Source organism: Denticeps clupeoides, chromosome 14 (assembly GCF_900700375.1).
Source record: "Denticeps clupeoides chromosome 14, fDenClu1.1, whole genome shotgun sequence".
NCBI classification, from domain to species: Eukaryota; Metazoa; Chordata; class Actinopteri; order Clupeiformes; family Denticipitidae; genus Denticeps; species Denticeps clupeoides.
The window spans coordinates 10,326,924-10,350,740 of NC_041720.1; the positions used below are offsets into that span (position 1 = coordinate 10,326,924).

The 23,817-nt window shown below is 41.5% G+C and overlaps 1 protein-coding gene across 8 annotated transcripts in view; it reads left to right on the forward strand.

The window, feature by feature from the left end:
* akap7 (A-kinase anchoring protein 7) overlaps positions 1-23,817 on the forward strand; it is a 37,140-nt gene that overhangs the window by 2,387 nt on the left and 10,936 nt on the right. For 5 of the 8 annotated variants that reach the window (XM_029002736.1, XM_029002732.1, XM_029002735.1 and 2 more), the window contains 7 exons: positions 342-478; positions 971-1,107; positions 1,336-1,496; positions 1,725-1,837; positions 2,754-2,901; positions 16,667-16,702; positions 18,117-18,888. In XM_029002736.1, the coding sequence (XP_028858569.1) occupies positions 342-478; positions 971-1,107; positions 1,336-1,496; positions 1,725-1,837; positions 2,754-2,901; positions 16,667-16,702; positions 18,117-18,310 (926 nt within the window). In that variant the 3' untranslated portion in view covers positions 18,311-18,888. Of the gene's footprint in view, positions 1-341; positions 479-970; positions 1,108-1,335; positions 1,497-1,724; positions 1,838-2,753; positions 2,902-16,666; positions 16,703-18,116; positions 18,889-19,121; positions 22,176-23,817 lie in introns of those variants that run through there. The other 3 variants (XR_003751900.1, XM_029002734.1, XM_029002733.1) reach the window with 3 other exon arrangements.

Sequence of the window (23,817 nt, forward strand, 5' to 3'; positions counted from 1 at the left end):
GCAAGGATGTTCCTTGCACCGCAGCTGCTGTGACATTCAGATTTCGTCCAGCTGTCGGAGGCTCATGCATAATGCATGCATTGTGCGCAGATTCAGACTGACTGGGCGCGGAAGGCGATGTGGCAGGGCACTGTTCCGTACACCGGTCAAAGGGCCGGGCGCAAACTCGTCTGTGCATTTCCCCGAGTCATAAATTTAAACGCATGAATGTGCCATTGATTCTTAAACAGTGGTTTATATTCCCTAATAGCAATGAATGAAAGTACACTAATGGCCACTAAGATAGCGATGCATTTTGTAAGGAGTTTTTTTTTTTTTTTTTTTTTTTTCGTGTGACGCAGTTCCATCTTCAGAGAGTTTGAAGAAAAAGAGGAAACGTGGTGAGAGAGTGGAGAGTGAAGAAGATGCAGACAAAAAGAAGAAAAAGGATTGTCAGCGTGCAAACTATTTTGTTTCTGTACCCATCACCAGTTCTCAGGTACACCTTGAAATGTTCGGTTTAAGTACAAAAATCTCATTGAGATTTAATATTTCGATTCAGTAGAGTTTGGATAAAACAAAAAATGATTTTGTTTAGTCTACTTTTTCCTCATTTGGTGAAAAACAACTTAATTTGAAATGTTTACATTTTTGTATAATTTTTAAATCTAATAATAGATTGAAAATTACTTAATTGGTAAACATTCAGATAAAAATCTGAACTTTGAACATATTGAATTATTAATATTTTACGATACAATGTGATGCATATATATTTTTTTTGTAAAAACAAATAACGTGTGTTCTCATAGACTTTGATTATTCTTTCATAATTAAATGATACGGGATTGAAATGGAATTTACTCCTGTTTTGCACCATCAACCGAGGGAAGGGGGGGGAGAAGGAAAAAAAAAAAAAAAAAAACTGGAGCGTGTGATGAGATTAAACCCTGCAGCCATTGGCGCGTGGTGTTTTCCGCCCCGTGTCCAGATTAAGAGCGGCGTGGAGGCCGTCCAGGCAGCGGTGCTCCAGAAAGACCCTCGGCTCTCACGCGCGCTCATCGCGCCGGGCAGCCTGCACGTCACGCTGCTGGTGACCCACTTGAGCAACGAGGACGAAGTCAACTTGTGAGTCGCGCGTCCTCGTCCCCCGCCGGCGTGCGTTTTACGCTTCGGAGCATCCCTTCTCAGCCGGGTTGTGGGTTTGACTATGGATTGGTGCTCTTGAGACCGGTTACACAGTAATCCACTTCTATCTGGTATTTGCACAAGGCCGGTAATGTTCTGTCCGTGACGTGCTGTAGGGCGGCGTATGGCACGCAGGGGTCCTGTCATGTGGTCCATCTCTCTTGGCAGGGCGGCCGCCGCTCTAGTTCAGACGCAGCCGAGGCTGCAGGAGCTGCTGGAGGGAGGGGAGCTGGTGCTGCCGTTCTCCGGCATCTGGCACTTCAGGCACGAGGTGGTCTTCGCGCAGCTGGCCGAGGGGGAGCACGCCGCCAAGCTGATGAAGATCGCAGGTACGCCGAGATCCTCCTCCTCCACTCCCCGGTTACTTTCTGTGGCCGATCGTGTGACGTGGAAGTACAAGGAAAGGTCTTTCTCCTGTTCCTACACCCGACCTCCTCCCTCCCACCGCGATCGAATGTCTCCTTCTTCCATTTCATTGGGCCGGAGCAACTGTCTCTCTGCTCCAGATAGGCCAGGCAGCTTTTTTTTTTAATATCTGCCTCTCATCATCTCTTCAGAGGCCGTGAGGAAGACGTTCGAGGAGAAGGGGATCGCTGCAGGGGACGGCAAAGACTTCAAGCCCCACCTGACCTTCATGAAACTGTCAAGGGCGCCTAAACTGCGCAGGCAGGTAAGAGATGGCTCCTCCCCCTAGACTTCATCCACGAGCAGTCTTTGGGGAGACATTCTGGTTGGTTTACATCACTTGTTGGGCCACATAAATTATGATTGGTTCCAATTTACTTGTTTTGTGTGAGGCCACCATGAGCGTGACTTATTTACACCAGTAGAGATGTCTTAAAATATTCTGTCCTGTTTTTGGGTTTGCGCAAGCAAAGTAGGTGTGAATACCCAAATATCACGTGTTTATTGAATTATTGCCATTTTGCAACAGTAATTTGTTGAAGATTGTTGCTCTTGTGACACTTGTGGCAGTGTTTTGTCTATGCATATTCAGTAAGTAATGTGTGAATGAATATGTAATGTTTTGTGTTTATGGAAAATGTACTCTATTTAGTTTCCCCCCCCCCCCCCCCTTCATTTATAAAAAGTAATAACCTGATTATTTTTGAAAGGCGCCAGTTGAAGTAGAGGGAGGGGGGAGCTTGGTGTGTTGCCACCTGCAGGGATATTTGTGCCAAATGGAACAATCTGTCCAGAGCTCAACATCAGGGATCTGTCTCATCGTCCCAGACAAGGACGGCGTCCATGCAGAGTCAAACAAAACAACCTGGGCGTGCCAGAAACTGCAGGGTATATTTAGGCTCTGGCTTTTTTTTTTTTCTATGAGGGGTTGGTGGCGGTGGTGGACATCCTGGTAGTGAGATGATGGTGAATGCAGGCAGCCTGAGTGGAGGATGAGCATGTGACCCTCCAGGATCGAGGGGCTGGGAGTCAGGTTTAATCTTCCCTGCTGGACGTGGAAAGGCGTTTCCTGTCAGTGAGGTTATCAAGCCTGAGCAGGCGTTGGACGCCCCTGTTAGCGTGTGTGTGTGTGTGATTAAAAACACGGCTGTTCTGAGGTCTTTGCTTGTTTGTTTTTGCAGGGCATTAAGAAGTTGGATCCAGAGCTGTACGCAGAGTTTATTGAGCACCAGTTTGGGGACGAGACTGTGTCTCGTATCGACCTCTGCTCCATGTTGAAGAAAAAGACCCCAGATGGCTACTACCACTGCGAGAAGTCTGTCACTTTCAGTAAGTGCATCTGTTAAGTTGATCTGATAGGAAAAAAACTTACTTGCCAGTTAATCTATATTTCTTAGACCTGAAGCCAAATAGAACAGAGCCAAATTCTGATATTCTGTTTTAATTGCACTTTTAAACTGCTGGCCAACCATTATTTATAATTTTTTTTTTTTTTTTATAGATCAAAAGTGTCACGTTTTCTGCATAGGTGTGATCAATATAAGCGTTGCTAAATTATGTTAGATCCCACCTCAAGTACCTTTGGGTCTGGATCTAACTAATCGTAAACATATCCTTTGGTACTGAACCAGAGAACTTTGAAAAATGTAATCCTATTTTTATGGGATCAAAACGCAATGCAAATGTTTAAAACTTTTTTTTTTGTTTGTTTCTTAAATAATATTATTGTTTGTGTTTTGGGTGGAGGACGAGAGGTTCTGATCACATTCTCTTTATTTGACTATATGGTTCAGTTCTGTGAATATATTTTGGTCAAAGTCTTCACCAAGGGACCCCAAACACATTCTCCTTATTTTTTTCTGAGAAACCATTTTTTATTTGTTGTTGTTGTCATGCTTCTTGCAACCACCAGATGGCAGAGGAACATCGTGAGGGTTTTTAATACTGTAAACAGCTGTGGGTGATTTTTCTAATGCGTTCTCTCCAGCCCTGTACTGTCAGCTTTGTCACATCCCACGTTTGCCCACAGCTGTCATCAAGCTAATGTGCCATACAAAACGGAACCGAGCTTAAATGCATCAGAATCACTGTAAAATAACTACATTACAAAACGTCCTTAACTCCAAGAGTTCTTAGAATGTCTAGGAAATGTTGTTCATGTCAAGTGTTCTGTAAATGTAATCACTAACTACCATCAGGCCAGTTTATACGCAGCAGAAAAGCGCAGCAGAGCGTGGCCCCTACTGGTCATATGTGGTTTTGCATTTTGTGACTAAGGAATTTACGTTTATGGCATTTATCAGACGCCTTGTCCGACTTACCATCAGCAGTTACAGGGACAATGGTAGTAAGTGGGGTTTGAACCTGGGTCTTCTAGTTCATAGACTGGTGTGTTACCTACTAATCTAATACCACAGCCACTCTCAAGGAATGACAGCAGCTGTTCAAAAATGGCATAGATTTGTTTGAATAATGTAGAAGATGCATCAACAAAATAGAACAAGCCTGGTCCTTTTTTAGCCAAGTGGGTAAAAAAAAATAGTATATAGTGTAGATCTCAGCAGTGGGATTATGTGTGTGGAACAGAACAGGGTTTTACATGCAGAAGCTGCAATCCTGCCACAAATTGAATTTACACAGCGTTAAGCATTGGCCTGGACGGGGTCCAATTGGACGAGTAACTGGCAGGGAATGAATTACGGTTAAATCTGTTCGGATGTGAGAAGCATCCTGCAGTTGCAGAAACAGAAGTAGAACATTGTGCGAATTCTAAATATGTTTTTATGAACAGCCACCTTAGCCAAAATGTGGTAAAAGTAACAATGAGCCGCTTCATTTGCATGTGTGTACATCTATTGTACATCTTGGACATGAAATGTTCTGAAATGTAGTACATTGTGTACATCTTGCTTCCCAAAGTTAAATAATGTTACACATAATAACGTGTTTAATGAACATATATTACAAGTGGGTTCTGATGGTGGGTGTGTTGCCATTTGGGAACCTTCTCATATCATATAAGCTCACAGTTGATATAAATTTTAGTCATTAAACTGAAAGGTGCCATTAAACTGTTACCATGGCAACAGAACAGTGCTTTTTTTTTTTACCCTTCTTAGGAAAAAAAACAAAAAACAATATTAGATCTGCGATGCCCATTCCATCCTTTATTTCTATGAGGCTGTAAGTGTGGTGCTCATCGTATCAACTACGAGCAAATAGCGCCCTCCAATTTCCAATTTAGCAGCTGCAAAAAATAAACCGTGCTTAATGGATAAAGTGATGTGGACTTTGCTGTCAAATTAACACAGAGACTATTCTGAGATAAATGAATACTGTTACAGCCATTTATGTTGGTGTTTCTTTCTACAGTTCACACTTTGTGTTCTTTTGGAATAGGAACAACAAAACAGCTGCATAGATACAATAAATGTTTTATTTCCCATCATATCACATATCACTTTATTTTTGTGGCCAAAGTGTTTTTTGTGGTAATGTTGCAGATGGGGAGCAGATGCGCTCTCACACACACACACACACACACACACACACACTCAAAGTTTGTATAACCTTTGGTCAGGATCGAGATCAGGCTGTGGTAATCTCTTGACTCTTATGAGGTGATTACACATCAGCAGCTGCCAAGAAATCCCCAGCCGAGGTGAAGATCTCACTCGTCTTGCCCAGCTGAAGACCTCAGCTGGGCAAGATGGAACCTTATATGGAAATTCATGTTTTTATACACATGGGGTGTCTAAAATTTTATTAAAGCAGACATTTCAGATGGATCAAGCAAGCGTCTCTTGGATTGGTCCACACAAAAAGAAATGTTCCGTCACCATTGTGGTTCAACCCTATGGGTGTGCGAAGCAATCTAGACACATTCAAAATCATTTCGCAAATACCAAAAAAGCACTGTATTACAAAACTCAATCTGATGTTACCTGGCATGAAAGAGGCACAGCACAATAGAGGTCACAAGAATGAACAGTCTCTAGTTTTTTTTACATGTTACAGTTGCCTGTAAATATTGTATGTAAAAATGGTACCTATGTTACCAATGAAAGGAGAAAGAGGGGTAGAGGAAGACAGAGAAAAAAGCCAGGAACCAGGCTTCAGCAGCCTGGCCCAGGAGAAACAAGGAGAGGAAGGCCCAGAAAGCCAGGGGGTGGGGGGGGGGTCCCCCCAGGTCCCAGTGGAGGGGGAAGAGAGAAGAGAGGCTCAGTCCACAAGAGAGAATTCTTTTATACATTCTTTTATACATTTCCCCCAGACCAATTTGTCCTTTGATGTCTCTGCCTTGTCTTTCCCATCATGATACCTCAAGCCATTTGCTGGCTTTTGACACCTCCTTTTTTTGGGGGGTGTCGTAACTTGACAAAGATACAGGCGGGGGACCTTCACGAAAGACAAAAGCACAAAATGCCATGGACCTGGGATTTCCCATCTTACAAAAACTCAGTTATGTTTTTCAGTTTTAAATAGTTAATCACGACAGTGCAAAGATAACAGCAGACCTGAAAAAGCACCATGAGACCCTGTTTTGTGGGTTCATCAACCTAAAACTTTTATTTCTTAACTGGCAGCTTTTTTTAATGTCGCAGTTGATTTTGAAATTTGTTCACTTTTCCACCACAGCTGTTGAAACCTAAAGGTGCGCGCACACAGGACAGTGGTCTCATCATGTCCGTCATACTGGGAGCACAAGTGCAGCAACCAGTCAATGTTTCTCGCTTGCAACATTATGGCCGGTTTTTCAGAAACCTGCCAGAAATCTATTAATGTTTATTTCTAAAATGCAACTGGTTAGATTGTGTTTTTGCTGAAAATGTGCTTAAACTAATTTGCCAAATTTATATACAGTACAGGCCAAAAGTTTGGACACACCTTCTCATTCAATACGATTTTATTTTCATGACCATTTTCTCTCACCGAAAGCATCAAAACTATGAATGAGCACATGTGGAGTTATGTACATGTGGATTCTCAGTGAGAATCTACCAACATAAATGGTCATGAAAATAAAGAAAACACATGAATGAGAAGGTGTGTCCAAACTTTTGGCCTGTAATGTATATATTTTTTTATTTCTGCGCCAAGCGATCGACCCAATTTTCAGCCTGACTTCACCCCTTGTGATTGGGGCGTACGTCTGTTGACACATTTAGTCAAGAATGTAGAATTTTACCAAAGTTATGACAAAGTTGATAATATGGTGCTAATCGTGACATAATTTATTTTGTTGGATTAAGATGAGTTCTTTGCCTCGTCTAATTGCCTTGAAAGAAATTCTCCAGACTCCCCTGTGTGTTTAACTTATGATTTATTAACGAGGCTTCAGTGTTATGGAACACATCGATGAAGCACCATGAGATGGAGACCATTCTGTTGCCGATGTGTCACGCTGCTGATTACGGTCATTCGCTGTTGTTGTGTGACTGTGCTTTGGCTGTGATTATTAGACCCTTTTACCGGGCAACCAAATGGCCACGTTTTGTGATGGCTTCAGGAGGGAAAAACAGCAGCAGATGGGAAAGCATTCTGGATTGATGTCCACTGGTGTCCTTTAAAACTGCTTTTTTTTTTTTTTTTTTTTTTTTTTTTTTTTTTTTTAGTAGGAGTAAACGTAACCCCATGTTAACCCTTTGTCCTTTTTGTCCCATGAGCAATCATTCTAAACACCGGAATTGTGTGTGGTTCTTCATCCCATATGGAAATGCTTGTTCTCTGTGTTTTTTTTTTGTTTTTTTTTTGTAATCTTCCATGGCTGTGTTTTTTTTTTTTTTTCACGGCTTTTGTAATTCCCGGACAGCTGGCAAGAGCTGCTGCTTGTAATCCGCTGGATTTTCTCTGGAATGCTTTCCCTCTTCCGGACCGCAGCGCTGCACATTATTTACTAAGGGTTCCTCCTTTTGTTGTTCGGTGAGGAACAACGTGGGAGAAGAATCACTTTGACTGTAGTTCCGCTGGCTGGTTCCCCTGAGTCCTTGTCCTCTACACCTGAGCCGAGAGGATTAGGTCGACAGTGGAGGAATTGCAGAGGCGCAAATGGGGAAAATGCATGTGTTTTTGGAACAGTTTTGTTCAAGGTCACTCCACCTCCATGTATAAACACTTTTTTTTTTTTTTTTTTTTTTTTCGGGTAGGTCTCTGTTTTGTAATATTAACTTTATTAACTGATTGTGTTTAGTGGCCCACTAGGATCCTTTTTTTTTAATAGCAGCTGACCTGGAGTCAGTGATGACACGATCATGTTCTGCTGCTTGGAGAGCTGGGGTAGGTGTTGGGAAGGTGTGGGTGGGTGGGTGGTTTTCCTCAGGCTTCTCACAATGTGCTCATGCAAATGAGAACATGCATATAACCTGCATTATTATGAAGCTCTTTCAGGGTTCAAGGTCAAAGTGTATGTGCAAGTGCATTTGGGGAAGGAACTTAAAATTCTGAACCAAATTTCTTTTGGAGAACCTTCTTAGAACCAGAGCCACGCTTCTCTCTTTGTGCCTTGCATCATTTCATACCGAAGCTGTGGTTCTACACCAGCTTTGTTCTTTGTTCTAGACTGGCCTCACTTAAAGTGAAAGTGAAGTGAATGTCATTGTGAAGCTCTGCAGCACAGCACACAGTGACACAACGAAACATGTCCTCTACGTTTAACCATCACCCTTAGTGAGCAGTGGGCAGCCATGACAGGCGCCCGGGGAGCAGTGCGTGGGGACTGTGCTTTGCTCAGCGGCACCTCAGCAGATCGGGATTTGAACCGGCAACCTTCTGATTACGAGGCCTCTTCCTTAACCAAGAGGTATAACACATGGCGGAAACACGACAGCTTGCCTCTATGTACCGTTCTTTATGCATTAATATTAATCCTAGCACCATCTGAAATGTAACCGCTAATTAGGTTTAACACATTAACAGATGGAATATTCACTGATGTCAACCAGTGTTCTTTTTTTTTTTTTTTTTTTTTTTTTTTTTAATAAATTGTCCAGTTGAGGCCTAGAACTGGTGGCACATACAACATAAAGACATGGATCAGACCTCATTACCTCCTAAATGACCCCCCCCCCAACGAGCCTGTCTGCTTTCCTGCACAAGCCATTGCACATGCCACAGAGCTCATTTATCTTTATTTATTTATACTAAATCATTGTACTGTTTTTAACATTTTCCACATTTTCAAACATCTCCATAACCCGTTTTAACCCGGAGCAGTGTTTCAAATCACAGCAGCCTGGCTCTTCTGTCACCACTTTAATATGAAAACCGTAATCCGTGGTGAGCTGTGAGTGTTTAAAGGGATTTTTTTCGAGTGGCATATTGTTTTAAACAGAAAATGGGTCTGTTTGCAGCATGATGAACACTTTAACATGCAGGGGTGAATGGTGGGACTGTGTAGAAAGAGAATAGTGGGTGTTGGCGCGCTGGTGTGAACTTTGATAAAGCTGCTTGGGTTCACGTTATCCGCTCAGCCAAGGGCTTATCTTGTGCTTGATTTCATATAGATGGACATGGGACTGATATGCTGAAAAATTGTCCTGAACAAAGAGCCAGTGCAAGGAGGCTGAAGGAGGAAGTAAATGAAGCCGTTTTTATCTGGGGAACGCAGTTGTTTATCAGTGTACTTGCATGAACATCCTCGGCAGGGGCTGACCTTCACCTTTTTATGAAAGACGTGTATCAGCGCTGCCTTCAAAGGGCATAAATGTGGAAAAAAATCCACATGTTTGAGACATGCAAACAAACACTTTCACATTTTCTTTTTAATATTGCAATTTTGTTAGCTGGAGTGGATTTATCTTTTGAAGCATCAACCGTTTCCAATTTCTTAATATCAGATTAGATATCTAAGCACAACCTTAACCCTAAACAACCCTAATCCTATACTGCAAGCATAAAGAAAACACCGGTGGCGTATATATATGTAATTCTGCGAGGCTGCCAACAGACGATACTGACTGACCCCAAAAAATGAACTGACGTTGAGTTGATTTTAATGTCTACGCTTGTGCAACACATCTGGGTGTTCTATCTTGTTTCAGCTTTGCCTGGAAAAATCCATCTAATGAATTACTGAGCAAAGGATTGACTGGATTGGAGGAAAAGGGCTAATTTCTTGGCTTTTTTGTTCTGGTTGAATGGGGACAGCCTTGTTGTGGACCACTTTAGTCACATCTGGTCTTTGAAAGAGTTCACCTTTTGAATGAAGACACCAGGACTGACTGCTTGAAGAGTTGCAGGGGCATATTGTTGATTAGAGACCCAGTCATCTCGCGATTCTGAATCCTCCCCATCCTTTCCCCTCTTAGCAGAGACTGATTGGTCGAGTGGTGAAATGTTCAACTGAGAGCCTCGTTTCTTTCGCATGCTCTAGTTCGTCAGCATCAGTACTGTTTGTCTTTACAGCTTCACTAATTTTCATCTCAAGCTCCTTGCTACGGGGAAGATGCCCATATGCATCTAACATCTGCAGATTACACTGTGTGTGTGTGTGTGTGTGTGTGTGTGTGTGTGCGTGTGTGTGTGTGTGTGTGTGCGCCTTTAGAGCTGTTTGATTGCAGCAAGATGACAAATTGCAAATGCAATAAGAATAATAAGAATTATTTGCAAAGAATTATAACGTGTCCCCTACTGCTGCAGTGGTTAGGGCTGCAAACTCACAGCAGTAAGCCCGTCCTGTCTTGTGTCCAATGATTTCTGGGAGAGACTCCAACTTTCATCTGACCCTGACAAGAATTTTAGAAACTAGATGGAATGGTTGGATTGAAAACAACAATATTATTTTTTTTATTCAGCTGCAGACAATTTTTAGTTGCAGTTGCACTTTACAAGCCTGTTATAGGCACCTGACATGAAGGAGGTGGAGGAGGATCTTTTTGTGCATTGAATGTTACAGAATGTTCAGGATGATCAGAATAATTGTAATTAAAATCTGCATGTTTGGTTTGGTAGTGGACAATGTCCTGTGATTATTGTAGCTGAGATCATGCTTGTGATGTCCACTGACTGCTGATTCTGTGTTTGATTATTTTTGGAGAATTTGCCTGTTGAGAATAAGTATTGGAGAATTCCGTTCTCATTTAACAATGTTAAGTAGTCCTGGAATTTCCTGGCAAACCCTTTAGGCATTTTTGTGTGTATTTTGGTGCATTTTTGACTGAAACAATTGTGTGTCTGGCAACACTGCTGGTGCTCTTTCCTTCTTTGATGTATTGGCTGGAGTGTGTTTACATCGTCCAGAATGCAGAAGCAGGCTGTGTGAGAGCTGCTATGTGTTAAATAGCGCTTTGAAAATGTGTTCAGAGCCTCCAGTGAGTGATGAAAATCAAAGGCAGGTAAAGAACCAACAATCGTCGTCGTTGTAGGACTAAATAGAAATATCCAACACACTGTTTCCATCAGAGTAATACTATCAAATGTATATGGTAATCTAAAAATTGGTTTATAGTATAAATTAAAAAAGGTACACAAAGGTTTTGCATTTCAGAACCGTGGATTATTCTGCTTCGGTTGTTCTGATCGGCTAGCCAGTCACATTGATTTTGATTAAATGAATCATTTATATATGCAGGCAGGAGAAATGATGCAGAATGTTATTATACACACACACACACACACACACACACACACACACACACACACACACACACACACACTGTGTCGGTCTCCCGGATATAACCTGATCTGTAGTATTGATTTGAAGTCTTTGCTGAAGAATTATTAATGTTACCGACCAGTCTGCATCTTTCTATCTGTCTGAATCACTTTGTGTAATATAGTTCTGTGCTTTCCACCAGCAGCAGCGTTCCTTTATTTAAACTGCGGCAGTTTGGTTGCAGGGTTGGTCCAGAGACGAACATCTCAAGAAACAATGGAATTACTTTGCTGACTGTTGCCCATGTGTGTAACTTTCTGGTTTTATATTGCCTATTCACCATTCATCAGGTTGTTGACTGTGGTACTCGTGAAAGTATTGTGTGGCCGTGAAGTGGTCATAACCCCACATCTGGAAGAGTGGGCTCAACCAAGCATTAGAATTAGTTGTATTACTGTGAAGCTGGGATTAGATTAGCCTTAGCCATCATCTACAAAAGCCAGTGACGTCTTTATTGCTGAGTGCGTCCCACTGTAATTAGCCTTACGGTCAAATGAGGATCACGCTACCAGCGAGTTAAAGTTTGTGTGTCAGCGGGATCATAATTGGATGTGATCTGGATAGATAATGCCGCTCCCTGCCCGACACAGTCTGAGCGCGGTGGTTTGTTACCAGGTTTGGCGTAGTAATAGCAGCAAATACAGTAGAGCTGAATTATTAATAAGTAAATATCAGGGGAATTCTGGGATTCATGAAAGTGTTGATTTAGAAAGATTACTTACACACACAGGCAGAGGTTGGTGGAGAGAGGCTATCCTCTGCCTGCCATTCTGCAGCAATTATTCAAGGCAGTGAGCGAGTGTGTGTGTGTGTGTGTGTGTGTGTGTGCGTGTGTGTGTGTGTGTGTGTATGTATGAGGGGGGGGGGGGTGGAGCCTGAGACGCCCGCCACCCCCCTTTGCACACAAGCACACACACACTCCGTGTCACAGCAGACAGAGCGAGGCGCTTATGCACTCGTTCACTGGCTGCCTTCTGCGCTCCTGGTCTTTCCCTCCGGTCTCATTGGATTACAATTTTTTTTTTTTACATTTTGTTTTTTCGTGGGGGGTGGGAGCTGGGAGGGAGAGGAGAGGCACGCGTGACCGAGAGGGAGACACGGCGGTAAAGGGATCACGACGAAAGAGGGTCCGGCGGAACGGAAGGGCCATGGGGCAGTTGTGCTGCTTTCCGTTCTCCCGAGCCGAGGAGAAACTGAGTGAGTGGCGCTCCGGCAGCGGGGGTCTGGGAACCGGAGATTTGCAGCTTTAACTCAGCTGGATACTGCAGTCAGTCATCATCATCATCATCGTCGTTGTTCCTTATAAATATAATATCAGTGATGCCTGGGTGAATATGTGGGATGTAAGGAAGGTTTGCTGTAGTGAGTGGGCCTGACTGGTCGGGTGAGGGTCTTCACCACCATTGTGTGTCGTTATGTGGAGTTGCTCTGTTGGGCTTTTGTCAAACTGCCAGTACAGGAGAACTGTGTGTGTGTCTGTGTGTCTCACACTCACAATTGGCACTGCAGCGCCTTGGTTGGAAGCCGCATCACATGCGTGTGGAAGATAGATCTGTGTCTTGTACGTCATCGAGGACCTAATGTAATGTCCGTTTGTAAAAGTGTGGCCATTCTTTAGTTGGAATCTTGGCTAATCCTCTGGTGCAATACTCTATTGATACTTTGCACATGAGGACAATGTCACATTCTGCAAGTTCCTCTCTCTCTGTGTAACAGGACTGTCTACGTTTCAATCCTTACATGTAAGTGTCCCTCAAAAAACTATTTTGATTATAAAAAGCAAAATTGTAGTGTCAAATGGACTTTATTCCTCTCTTTTTGTTTTTCCGCTGTAAAAAGTCGTATTATATCAATTGAACTGGAATGTATTAATTCCATTTAGGCTCAGGCTTCATATATATATAATCCCAGTGCTGCCCTGTCACTGCGAGTGCTCCTGCTCGGACTCAGCTGACTGGTATAGAAGCTGCACCCTGACTGCATGCCGGCTGCCCTACTTCTGACTAGCGATGGGCGGGGCGGGTCGAGGAATGGCACGAGATTCTTGTCTTATTTACTGTTTAGATCCTACGTGCGCACAGCTGTGTGTGTATTTACCCACAATGCTTTGGCAGCCGGCGACGTGTGAAATAGATTCTGTGGTTTCATAGACCGGGGGGGTTTGTCTGGTAGCTCCCAGCGGCGCGGAATAAAGGGAGTGACATTAAACAGTCGACGTCGGGGCGACACTGAGACGGTGAGGGTCAGTGGTTCCACAGGAGAGCTGGAGCTCTATAACAGCGCGTAAACACCGACCCCGAACCCGTTCCCCTGCTGTGGAACAGTCACGTGGGCGCTTTTTGAGTTCAGTGTTGCTGGAGTTTTTTTGTTCTCATTATGAATACAGATTACATATACAAATTAAATAAATGTAGACGCTTGAATGCTCCTCATCATAGGTTCTTCATTCTCTGTTCCTGTGCTGGAGAGACGGATGCCCATCTTTCAAGATATATATTGCCTTATTTTGGAGTGTTGTTGAAGTATTTGTCCAAGACTTATATCTCTGACTTTTGCTACTTGGTTTCGTAACCTGTAAAGATCAAATTCCCACTTTCTGTCACTGTGTCACTGAGCAAGACACTTATCTCTGACCTGCACCCATGAGACCAAAGCAGTAGTCTGTAAAGTGACGTCCATGAACTCATCTTGGTAACTTGCATTGGCACAAAGTGTCTAATATGAATGAAGGACTGTGGTGATTGTTGCAAAAAGAAAAAGGAATGAATGTTGAGTGGAACGAAGACTTAATAAAGGGGGAAACCCATCCTCCTCTGGTCTCTGTGTCTCCAAAACACATATCACTGTTCCAGTATTTGAAATAATGTCAGTTTTTTATTGCTTTTCACTTATGTCGTAAAAGCTTTTATATATACAGTACAGAACAAAGGTTTGGACACATCTTCTCATTAAATGTGTTTTCTTTATTTTCATGACCATTTACGTTGGTAGATTCTCACTGAAGGCATCAAAACTATGAATGAACACATGTGGAGTTATGTACTTAACAAAAAGTGGAGACCTGGACTCCACAGTCACCGGATCTAAACCCAATCGAGATGGTTTGGGGTGAGCTGGACCAACAAGTGCTAAACACCTCTGGGAACTCCTTCAAGACTGTTGAAAAACCATTTCATGTGACGACCTCTTGAAGCTCATCGAGAGAATGCCAAGAGTGTACAAAGCAGTAATCAGAGCAAAGGGCGGCTATTGTGAAAAAACTAGAATATAAAACATGTTTTCACTTATTTCCCCTTTTTTTGTTAAGTACATAACTCCACATGTGTTCATTCATAGTTTTGATGCCTTCAGTGAGAATCTACCAACGTAAATGGTCATGAAAATAAAGAAAACACATTGAATGTGTGTCCAAAACCTATGGCCTGTACTGTGTGTGTGTGTGTGTGTGTGTGTGTGTGTGTGTGTGTGTGTGTGTGTGTGTGTATGTGCTTTTTATTTATTTATTTTTGGTTGTGGTTGAGGGGGTCATAGCCTTGACCTCACCTATCACACTTTACAGCACCGCACCCAAAGGTTATTTTAAAAGGCTCGATAATAATGCTAAAATAGGTTAAATTTACAAAAAAACAAACCTCCTTTTTCCACCAAATCATTTAAAAAAAGCAAAGCTGGAGTTTTTGGGATAGTGCAGCAATTGTAGAAAAATAATCTAACATTTTCAGTGACTCTTGTCCTGTGGATAAGGAGGAATCATCATCATCCATCCATGATTCCTTCACCTTTATCTGCAGTGGCCTTTGCCTCTAGGACAATTTGGATAGAAACCTAAACTGTCAGCAAAATGTCCTTTTTCATCATGTAGTGTTTAAGAAAGGCTTCTCTCAATATTTAGTTTTTACTGTAGAAAATATGCCCCTTTTTTATCCACCCTTCCCCCATCCCTCATTTACATATTTTTCTGCATTTTCACCAAGGACAAAATTGGAGGCCCAACATGACAAACGCCTCCCCATCCGCTCTGTCCTCATGTCTTTGGCAGACAGTGACCTTGTGCAACTTCACCCTTTCGCATGAATTATCTTCTTACTTAACAGATTTTGAGACAAGGGCCAGTTGTTGCAGAACTGCAGTATAAATGTGTAAAATACAGGCTGTTTATTTAGAGGACAAAAATCGAATGTGGTGATATTAAGAAGAAGAAAAAAAACTAAACAGAACAAAAGAAAAATGATGAATTTGTATGGATGAGCTGCGGCTGCATCTCAGCCTCGCGCGCCCCTTTCACTTCTGCTGACCCCCGGTGCTGATGCGCATCTTAGCCGGATCTGCCTCTCCCTTACGGGATGGCACTGCTTCCTCAGGAAATTCCGCTCTTCCAGCTCCGACAGAGCTGGTCCGGCCCCAGGCTCGGAAAAAGAAATGGGTTCTACTTCATCATCATATTTCTGCAGGGGTCACTGCATGGATGCCACGCCTGTTTTACGAGCCTGCAGAATGCGGAACGGGGATAATCAGTGTTGGTAAAAGTCCTGGTTGTCCAGTTGTTGTCTTACAGAAGGCTGTCGATCTTCTTTATCTCTTTATGAGAAAATTTATGGTGGGAAGGGCCATTTTATGACACTCGTATATTTAAGCAACCTGATTCGTTCCTGCCAACTCATTCCAAGTTGCCTTACTTTATTCCTGACTGCAGGCAGCTTTGATTTCAGCCTCTGCCATACTGCATTCAGAGCCCTCGAAGTCTCCAAAGGCCCATGTGAAGCCCTTTCCTGCGGCGCCTTTTAATTAATGTGGCTTTCAACAGGATCATGATGCTGGCGCAGCATTGGCCCATGTCTGGAAACAATTAATAATGTGTCCTTTCACCTGACATAATGCGCCAGCACCCAGAAATAATTAGCATACGTGTTTCGAAATGAACACGGGTCCTGATATTTTCTGTCGTGATTTTGAGAATACTTTTTATCAGCTCATTTTCCAATCATTCACTGTTGAAAATGTAATCCTTTCCTGATATGGGTGACAAAATAAGTGGAAACCTTCAGTGCTCTCCAGTCTCTGGTGTTTTGATAATGGTGATTGTGACACTGTTTGTTACGTGACTTCAAAACCTACTCCAAAAATTTCATAATCCCATAATTTGCACAATTTTCATACTCATCTTCTATACTCATTTGTTTCTGGTTTTCCTTTAATTTTGTCCCCCATCTCTATATGGTATATGTTAATTGCTAATTTTCTGCAAATCTGGAAGTCTGCAAATGATTTGCCATGACCTGACAAAAGCATGTTGAACAAGGTACTAAATGGCGATGAAATCATTTTATTTGGTTAACTTGGTCACTCCAATCACTAATTGTTTGGAGTGAAGTGATTTTCAGATGGTTGGTGTATTTTTGAAGGAGCACACCAGATGCTAAATGGATATTGTTTGTCTTGCAGATCTTGTTCAAACCACTCGTCGGGCCTCAAGTACAAGTATGTGTCACTCTGTGTGGGCTGTCATTTACAGAGCACCTTTAGCTTCGGCAAAGGGCATATGCACTAACTCAACACTGTAACGCACAAATCATTAGTTGACTATTTATCCAAATTGGACTGAGAGGCTTCGGTAGACATGTAAATACAGAGCACAGGATTCCAGGTCAAAGGTTAAAAACAAACAGAAATGGCGTTTTAGTTCTAATGTTCCACATTCTGAGTGTCTTTTCCAGTTCGTAACTGGTTAGAAGAACGTTTGTAGTCTTTCTTTTAGTTGTGTAACAATAATGTAAGTGCAGTGCTTACACTTCATTCGTCTCAACACTGTTGTATTTCTCTATTAATTAATTTAATATGAAAAGTAATAGTTTTTTTATGTATGCACATAATAAGTGCGACAAAAGCAGCTCTAACACTACAGCATCTCATTATAGTTAATGAATAATAATTAACAAAATCAAACATGACACATCCAGCTCCTTTTCTTAGGTCAGTAGCAGGGGTTAACAGAGGTCCTAATCCAGATTTTATGATCTTTATTTAATTAGTGCAATTCCATAATAATAATCTGCATTACTCATGGGTAAAATGAGTGGGTTTATAGACATTCCTGCAGAGCAAATGTCTGTGTTTTGAAATCCTTGCCAATGTTTGTATGAGGATCCTATGTGGAATCTTTTTTACGTTTTGTGTGTGTGTGTGTATATTTTTTTATATATATATATATATATATATATATATATATATATATATATATATATATATATATATATATATATATTATATATATATATATATATATATATATATATATATATATATATATATACACACAGCCATTTTGCTTAAGGAAAGTTAGAATTTGATTCTTTGTCTCTGAAGAGTCATTGCTGATCTGTGACCTACATTAAAAAAAACAGAAGGGAATTGTAGTTCATTCATCACATCAAGATGTTTGTGAACCTATTTTAATCAGACCAATTTATTCAAATCTTATTCACAATTTCAAACAAATGTACTTAAGTATTATTCTTCAGAAATGTTGAAATGGATTCTGTAATGGATTCTACATTGACATAGTAGTTTTGAATGTTATGAAACTGCTTAATTATTCAAAATTTTACTTTAAGGTCATCAGCGGTCGAACTTTTGATTTTATAATATCCAGTTTCATACCATTTCCAATGTCAATAATCCAAAGATTGTGCTTGATCACGATCTTAAACAGAAACAATGTGATTGGTTGATTTTGGTAATATGAAATGGGCTCCACCTTCATAAAATTTTTTGATTGGGCACGTGTTGGACATCTTGAGAGTTGAGAGGCTGAATGTTTTTTCTGGAGCTAGATGGACAGTAGTAGTGACCGCCGCTCCTTCTCTGTTGTGGTGGTGGTGTAATGTGTGTGTAGGTGGGAAGAAGCTTCCGGAGGCAGACGACGAGGAGCTGGTGAGGCTCAGCAAAAAGCTGGTGGAGGAGGCCGTTCTGCGGGCTGTTCAGCAGTACATGAAGGAGACGCAGCAGAACGGCGGCGCCGTGGCCAAAGACGAGGGCCCGCCCACGCCCGACGCCACCCCGACCCCCAACACTAATTCCAACAAGTGAGCCACGCGCACCCACGGGAGCTCCGGTCCCAGATGCCAATAAAACCAACCAGCAGGGTGCAACACTACCCCTCAACCAGCCAGGAGGCTCCAGTTTCAGGCCCAGCCTCACCTGCCGCTCAGAGGAGTCGCTTTAAAGAAAACAGCGGGTTTTACTTGGGGCAGCCATGAGGACTTTATTAGAATATTGGAACCCTATGCAGCCTTTTTTCGTTGTTCTTCTTTACCTGCTCCGCCTACTGCACCTTCCCTTCCTCCACTTCCTGCTCCAATAGCCTCACACAACATTTATAAAATTTTATGTTTACTTTGGACTGGATCCTTATTTTATTGTCATTATTATTAATATTCTTATTAATATTGGTGGTGTTTATTTTTTTTATTTTTTATTTTTATTTTTTTTTGCATTTTGTGTGTTATGGGTCTCTGGGTGAAAGACTAAGGAAATTGCTACTAGAACTGAACTGTGCGCTGAAGAAGCCTGGGGTGCCGAGCTTTAAGTGGGATACTAAATGAAGTCTAGTGTGATGCACACTACAACATAAAAAAAAAAAAAAAACAATGCTGAAAGTCCTGGAGTTGAGACAGCGAGCGTGTGGTCCTGTCCCCCACCTCCTCCAAATCAGCTCTGAGAGAATATCAGAAACTGATCAGGAGTCATACCAAATGGGTATGCTGTTGTGGCCTAAGCAGCTGAGAACGATGTAAAGAGTGTTTACGTGCATACGTGTGTACGGTGCTGTGAGACGAGGGGGGTGTTTAAAGCGGGCCTTGTGTGTTTGGCTGTTGTTTCCTGTTTTGTTTGCGTGTAGGAGCCAGGTGTGACGCGAGAACAGTCACCGCGGCGCTGCGCTCCCAGAGGCGGTCCATCCAGACGAGGCTCGATCAGATCAAGGAGCTGCTGTCGCAGCCGTCGACGCGAACAAAAATTAAGCAGGAGCTCGCTGCGGCTCCCAGGCCCTTCCTTAAACCCTCCTCTCCTTCACAGTAGACCCATCAGGACAGCCTCTCCACTAACACACTACTCATGGTTCATGCTGTTAAGACAGGAGCGTCCAGCTGAGTGTGTGGGAGGCTTCAGCAGTAGTAAGTCTTTATTTTTTTTTTTTCCGAATTGTTCTAGTCATGACTACGAGAAGGAAAAACCTTGAATTAGCTGCATAAGCACAAATAATGATGTTTTTTTTTTTTTTTTTTTTTTTTTTACACTTCGAGATGATGAGTAACATCTCGAGACACCACTTCCAAAGTGGCCTTAATCATCCAGACAGGACAGAAGTATGAACTTTTCATGTTCCGTTTTTACATACACTGTATACATTCACCGGAACCTTAAAGAACGCTTTATTTCACTGTTACTCGATGATTCATGGTGAGATGATGAAGTATCAGTTTCCGCTGGATGTCAGTGATTGTGTTATATGGTCAACCACGGCGAACAATTAAGCTTAATAAAGACAGAGATGTTACTTTTCTTTCTTTGAAAATTGATTTTTTGTTTTATATATAGGTGACCTGAACAAATTTAACATTAAAGACTCCAAATCAAGAAAGCTAATACTATGGAAATGATCAAAGGCTCTCTTGTTGTGGGTCATGAGTTGGACGTGATAGTTCCAAGGGCTATACAGAAATAGAAAACGCGTTGTGTTCACCCCCTGGTGTGCCTAATGGCAACCAATCATTTTGTTTGCTTCGCTTTACAGTAATATCAGCTATAGGATCAGCTATAGGATCAGCTATAATGGGCACTGGAATTACAGAAGGATGGTGGGATGAGTGTACAGGATTAATTTGTGCTAAAAAAAAAACAAAGGTTTCCAGATTAATCTCATGTTAGCGCATGAACATTGACAGCACCGTAGTCAATATGTTTTTGTTTTACCACTAGATGCAATGTGTAGCCAAAGTCTAAAAAGAAAGAAACGGGGAAAATACCTTATTTTCTATCAGTAATACTACCCAGTTTTGGTGGGAAATTAAAGCAGACCTTTCTGTAACTTTTTACGGTACACCGTGGTAGCAGTAGATGGGAGGTTTCTAGCTAGCATGTTAATGCAGTAAATATTAATGCTTTCAACTGATAACATTTTTATTTCATTAATTAAGACTAAACCTTGCAAAAACCTATAAGATTTACTGAGATGTGGGAAAGAAGCTCTGGTTGGAGAAGTGAGGTGCGGTTTTACAATTAACTGCTTTAATTAACAATTTTTTTTGACAGCCAATAGGTATCATTATCAAATCTGTTTTTATGTTTAAAACTACAAATTCTGCATCATTTTTTTTGGTTTATCCCTGGATTACAATTTGATTTTTTTCAGAAGTCAGGTGATTTTAACGCTGACTTTAAACCCACAATAATTTGTGCATAACTACGCCCTCCTAACAGAATCACCAGGTTTATCATTTACAGACATTCCAGAGAGATATTTTGGGGTGTGCGCAGCAGTCTATAAACTGGCGTAATCATGTAATTCCTCTGTACAAATGACAAAATATCCTGAAAATTGTATAAATGTCACATAAATTGTTTATTATTTATTATAATCATTAGATTTTATTTTAAAAGAAATACTTTTCTTTAGAATGAAGAATGAATGAAGGAATGAATATCAGTAAATCTGGGGACAAAAGGGAAAGCAGAGCTTTAACAGTTCTGATTTGAGCTTTTTATCAAGATCAGAGCATGAAAAAATATTTTTTTTCCTCCCTCTCTCTCGTTGTTTGTCTCCTTTCCGCTTCACTTTTTAGTCTTCCCTCTCGTATCAAATCTATTTTTGCAGTGGCCTTCAAAGAGCACATTCGACCCAGGTCTGGCACCATCTACTAAAGCAGAACAAGGAGTTTAAAAAATAAATAAATAAAATAAAGAAATGAATCCTCCAGTCAGGAGGGGGGCTGGCAGTCTCTTCCCTTATCAGACCTTAACATCTCCCACTCTAGCCCGGCCGATCAATATGGAACAGAACCCAGTTTTCCCAAGAGGAAGGGAGGATGTGCCACAGAAATCTGATAAGCAAGGGGGCCGAGTGGCTATCTGCTCCCCTGTAACGTCATTCGGCCAAGTTAATGGCTTCTTTAGGCCTTTGTCCTCCATCTCAGACGAAAGTAAAAATGTCACGTGTAGCAGAGCAGAGCCAGGCCCATAAAAAAAATCTTCATTGTTTTATTAGATGTCAAAGATGAGCCTTCACAGCTTCCAAGTTCCTGGATTCCAGCGTCTCGAGCAAATAACAACGTCATGTTCATGAGGCTAATAAAGGATTTTGCATTTTGTGTTGGTATTTCTACGGGTCTGTTATGGAAATCTCACAACTGCCATGGTCCATGTGTGATAAACCGAACATGTCTAGTCTTCTAAAGATATCTGAATGCAGAACCATATATTTTTCTCCTATTGCCGGCGCACCTTCCCTTTATTTTAAAATGACTTTTAAAATGATGACAGGGTGCCGTCCTTCAGCCTTTTTGGCTTGAAGAAAGGCCGTCCGTTCTCAGTAATTTATGCTGTTCTGTGATCCAAACACCATTATTGGTGGCTTGAAGCCTCAGATGTAGCAACAGATCTGGCCCTAGATTTACCACGGTTGTGAAGCAAATCCGTCCCAGTCTGTCATACGATGAGTAAGCCACCTCTGCTGTACACTTCAGGTTTATGAAGTTTGAATTTCATACTTTTGTTATGCTGTCTACTAGAGATGTTCACATGTCATTTATTCCAAGTCAAGTCTCAAGTCTTATCACATTTGCAGTAGACATTGCTATTTTTGTAGTCTGGGAGGGGTCATGTTAGTGAATATTTTTATTGCATTCCTTGGAATAACTTTTTTTATTTTTAATAAAACATTTTAAGTTTTCTTTAACCATTTTTTAACAACAATTATTATTATTAGTGCATTTCACTTTATCCATTAGGATACGCTATAAGGTTTTATAGAATGTGTTCATTTGAAATCTGTGGCTGCACGTGTGCATGATGTTGCGCGTATTATCATAGAGGGAGAATCGATCAGCCTGCGGTTTTCCCGTAACGCCGGGGGAAAGACAGAAATGAAGTAAATGTACATTTGTAACTATTACAAATTTTATGTCGTTTTAATGAAGGAGCCGTAGAATGTACTTCTAACGTCTCGGGGCTTGCCGTAGCCGGCAATGTGCTCTCGCGAGAGTGGGGGTTGGCGGTCTGAATGTTCTAGTTTTTGAACATTGTTTACGAGTTAGAACTCACAAGTCACAACATCCACGTCCGGGTCAAGTCTCAAGCCGTTGAGGGCACGTCTAAAGTCAAGTCACAAGCCATTGTTAATGCTTACTGCTAATTTTTGACCCTCATCATTGAGCATTTGGCCTGAAATCTTCCAATTGATAAAGTTCAGGAAGGAGCAAAGGAGATAAGCCGATTTGTTTGAATATAAATCATTAATATTAACTTTAGCATTAACGTATAAATCTATTTCACAGTTTAAAAATAACAGGATGGACTGTGAAGTACAAAAAATTGTGAATAACATTCACAGTATGACTTACGAACCCTTGTTATCCATGGAATGATGCAAGCTCGGGAAGAGAATTAACATTTCACATTCATCCAACTCATTCATGCACCAAATATATGTATAAATATTTATGGCAACTGTCTGCTTATGAGATATTTAAGCTGTTAAGTCATTCTCTCAGAAAAAGGGACGTGCTGTTTGGGTTTTGCCTGCCGTAATGGCTTTAACTAAGCAGCAGTGTCAAAACGGTAAGTGCCACAATTAAAATCTTCCAAAGCATTACAACTAAAGACATTACGGTGTGTGTACAGGGTTTATAATACACTCCCTTACCTGCTCGACTGGGAAATCAATCTGGAGTTCAGTTGCCACATCAGTGTAAAACACGACATATTGACTTGCGTGACGGGTTTTTCCAACGCAACACAACCACCGAGACATGGCGGCGGTGGTTAATTACCCTTCAGGAGGCTTGTGTTCTGGAATGCAGTGCTGTCTGACAATTCTTCAATTCACAACTTAATTATGCAACAGGAGTGGATGCCATGAGGACACAGCAGTGAGGTTTTGTAAAATGGCTCGTAATAAAGCTCCCTCCAGGCATTTGGACTTCGTGTTTCAATGCAGCTCTTTAAATATCAACTAAGACAAAAAAAAAACTGTAGATATAAAAATCTGAATGAATCATCCTGGTTTTCTCATAGCCCTGGTGCTTCCAGAGTGCTGCATTCATTCAGAATGTAGGTTTATTTATTATTATTATATATTTTTTTTATTATTATTTAAACCCACCTCTGGACTTCTACCTCAGTAGAGCATGGGTGCATCCCTGTTCATTCCTGTCCTCCCTGTGACCCTAGATTGACCCAGTGGGTATGGAAAGTGGGAATGATGAATGGAAGCTACAGTGGAAGTAGGTGGGGTTAGAACCTGTAACTTTGATGTCTTCTGGTTCATAAATGAGTGTTACCCACTAGGCTACAACCACACCCATGGGTTGATTGCACCT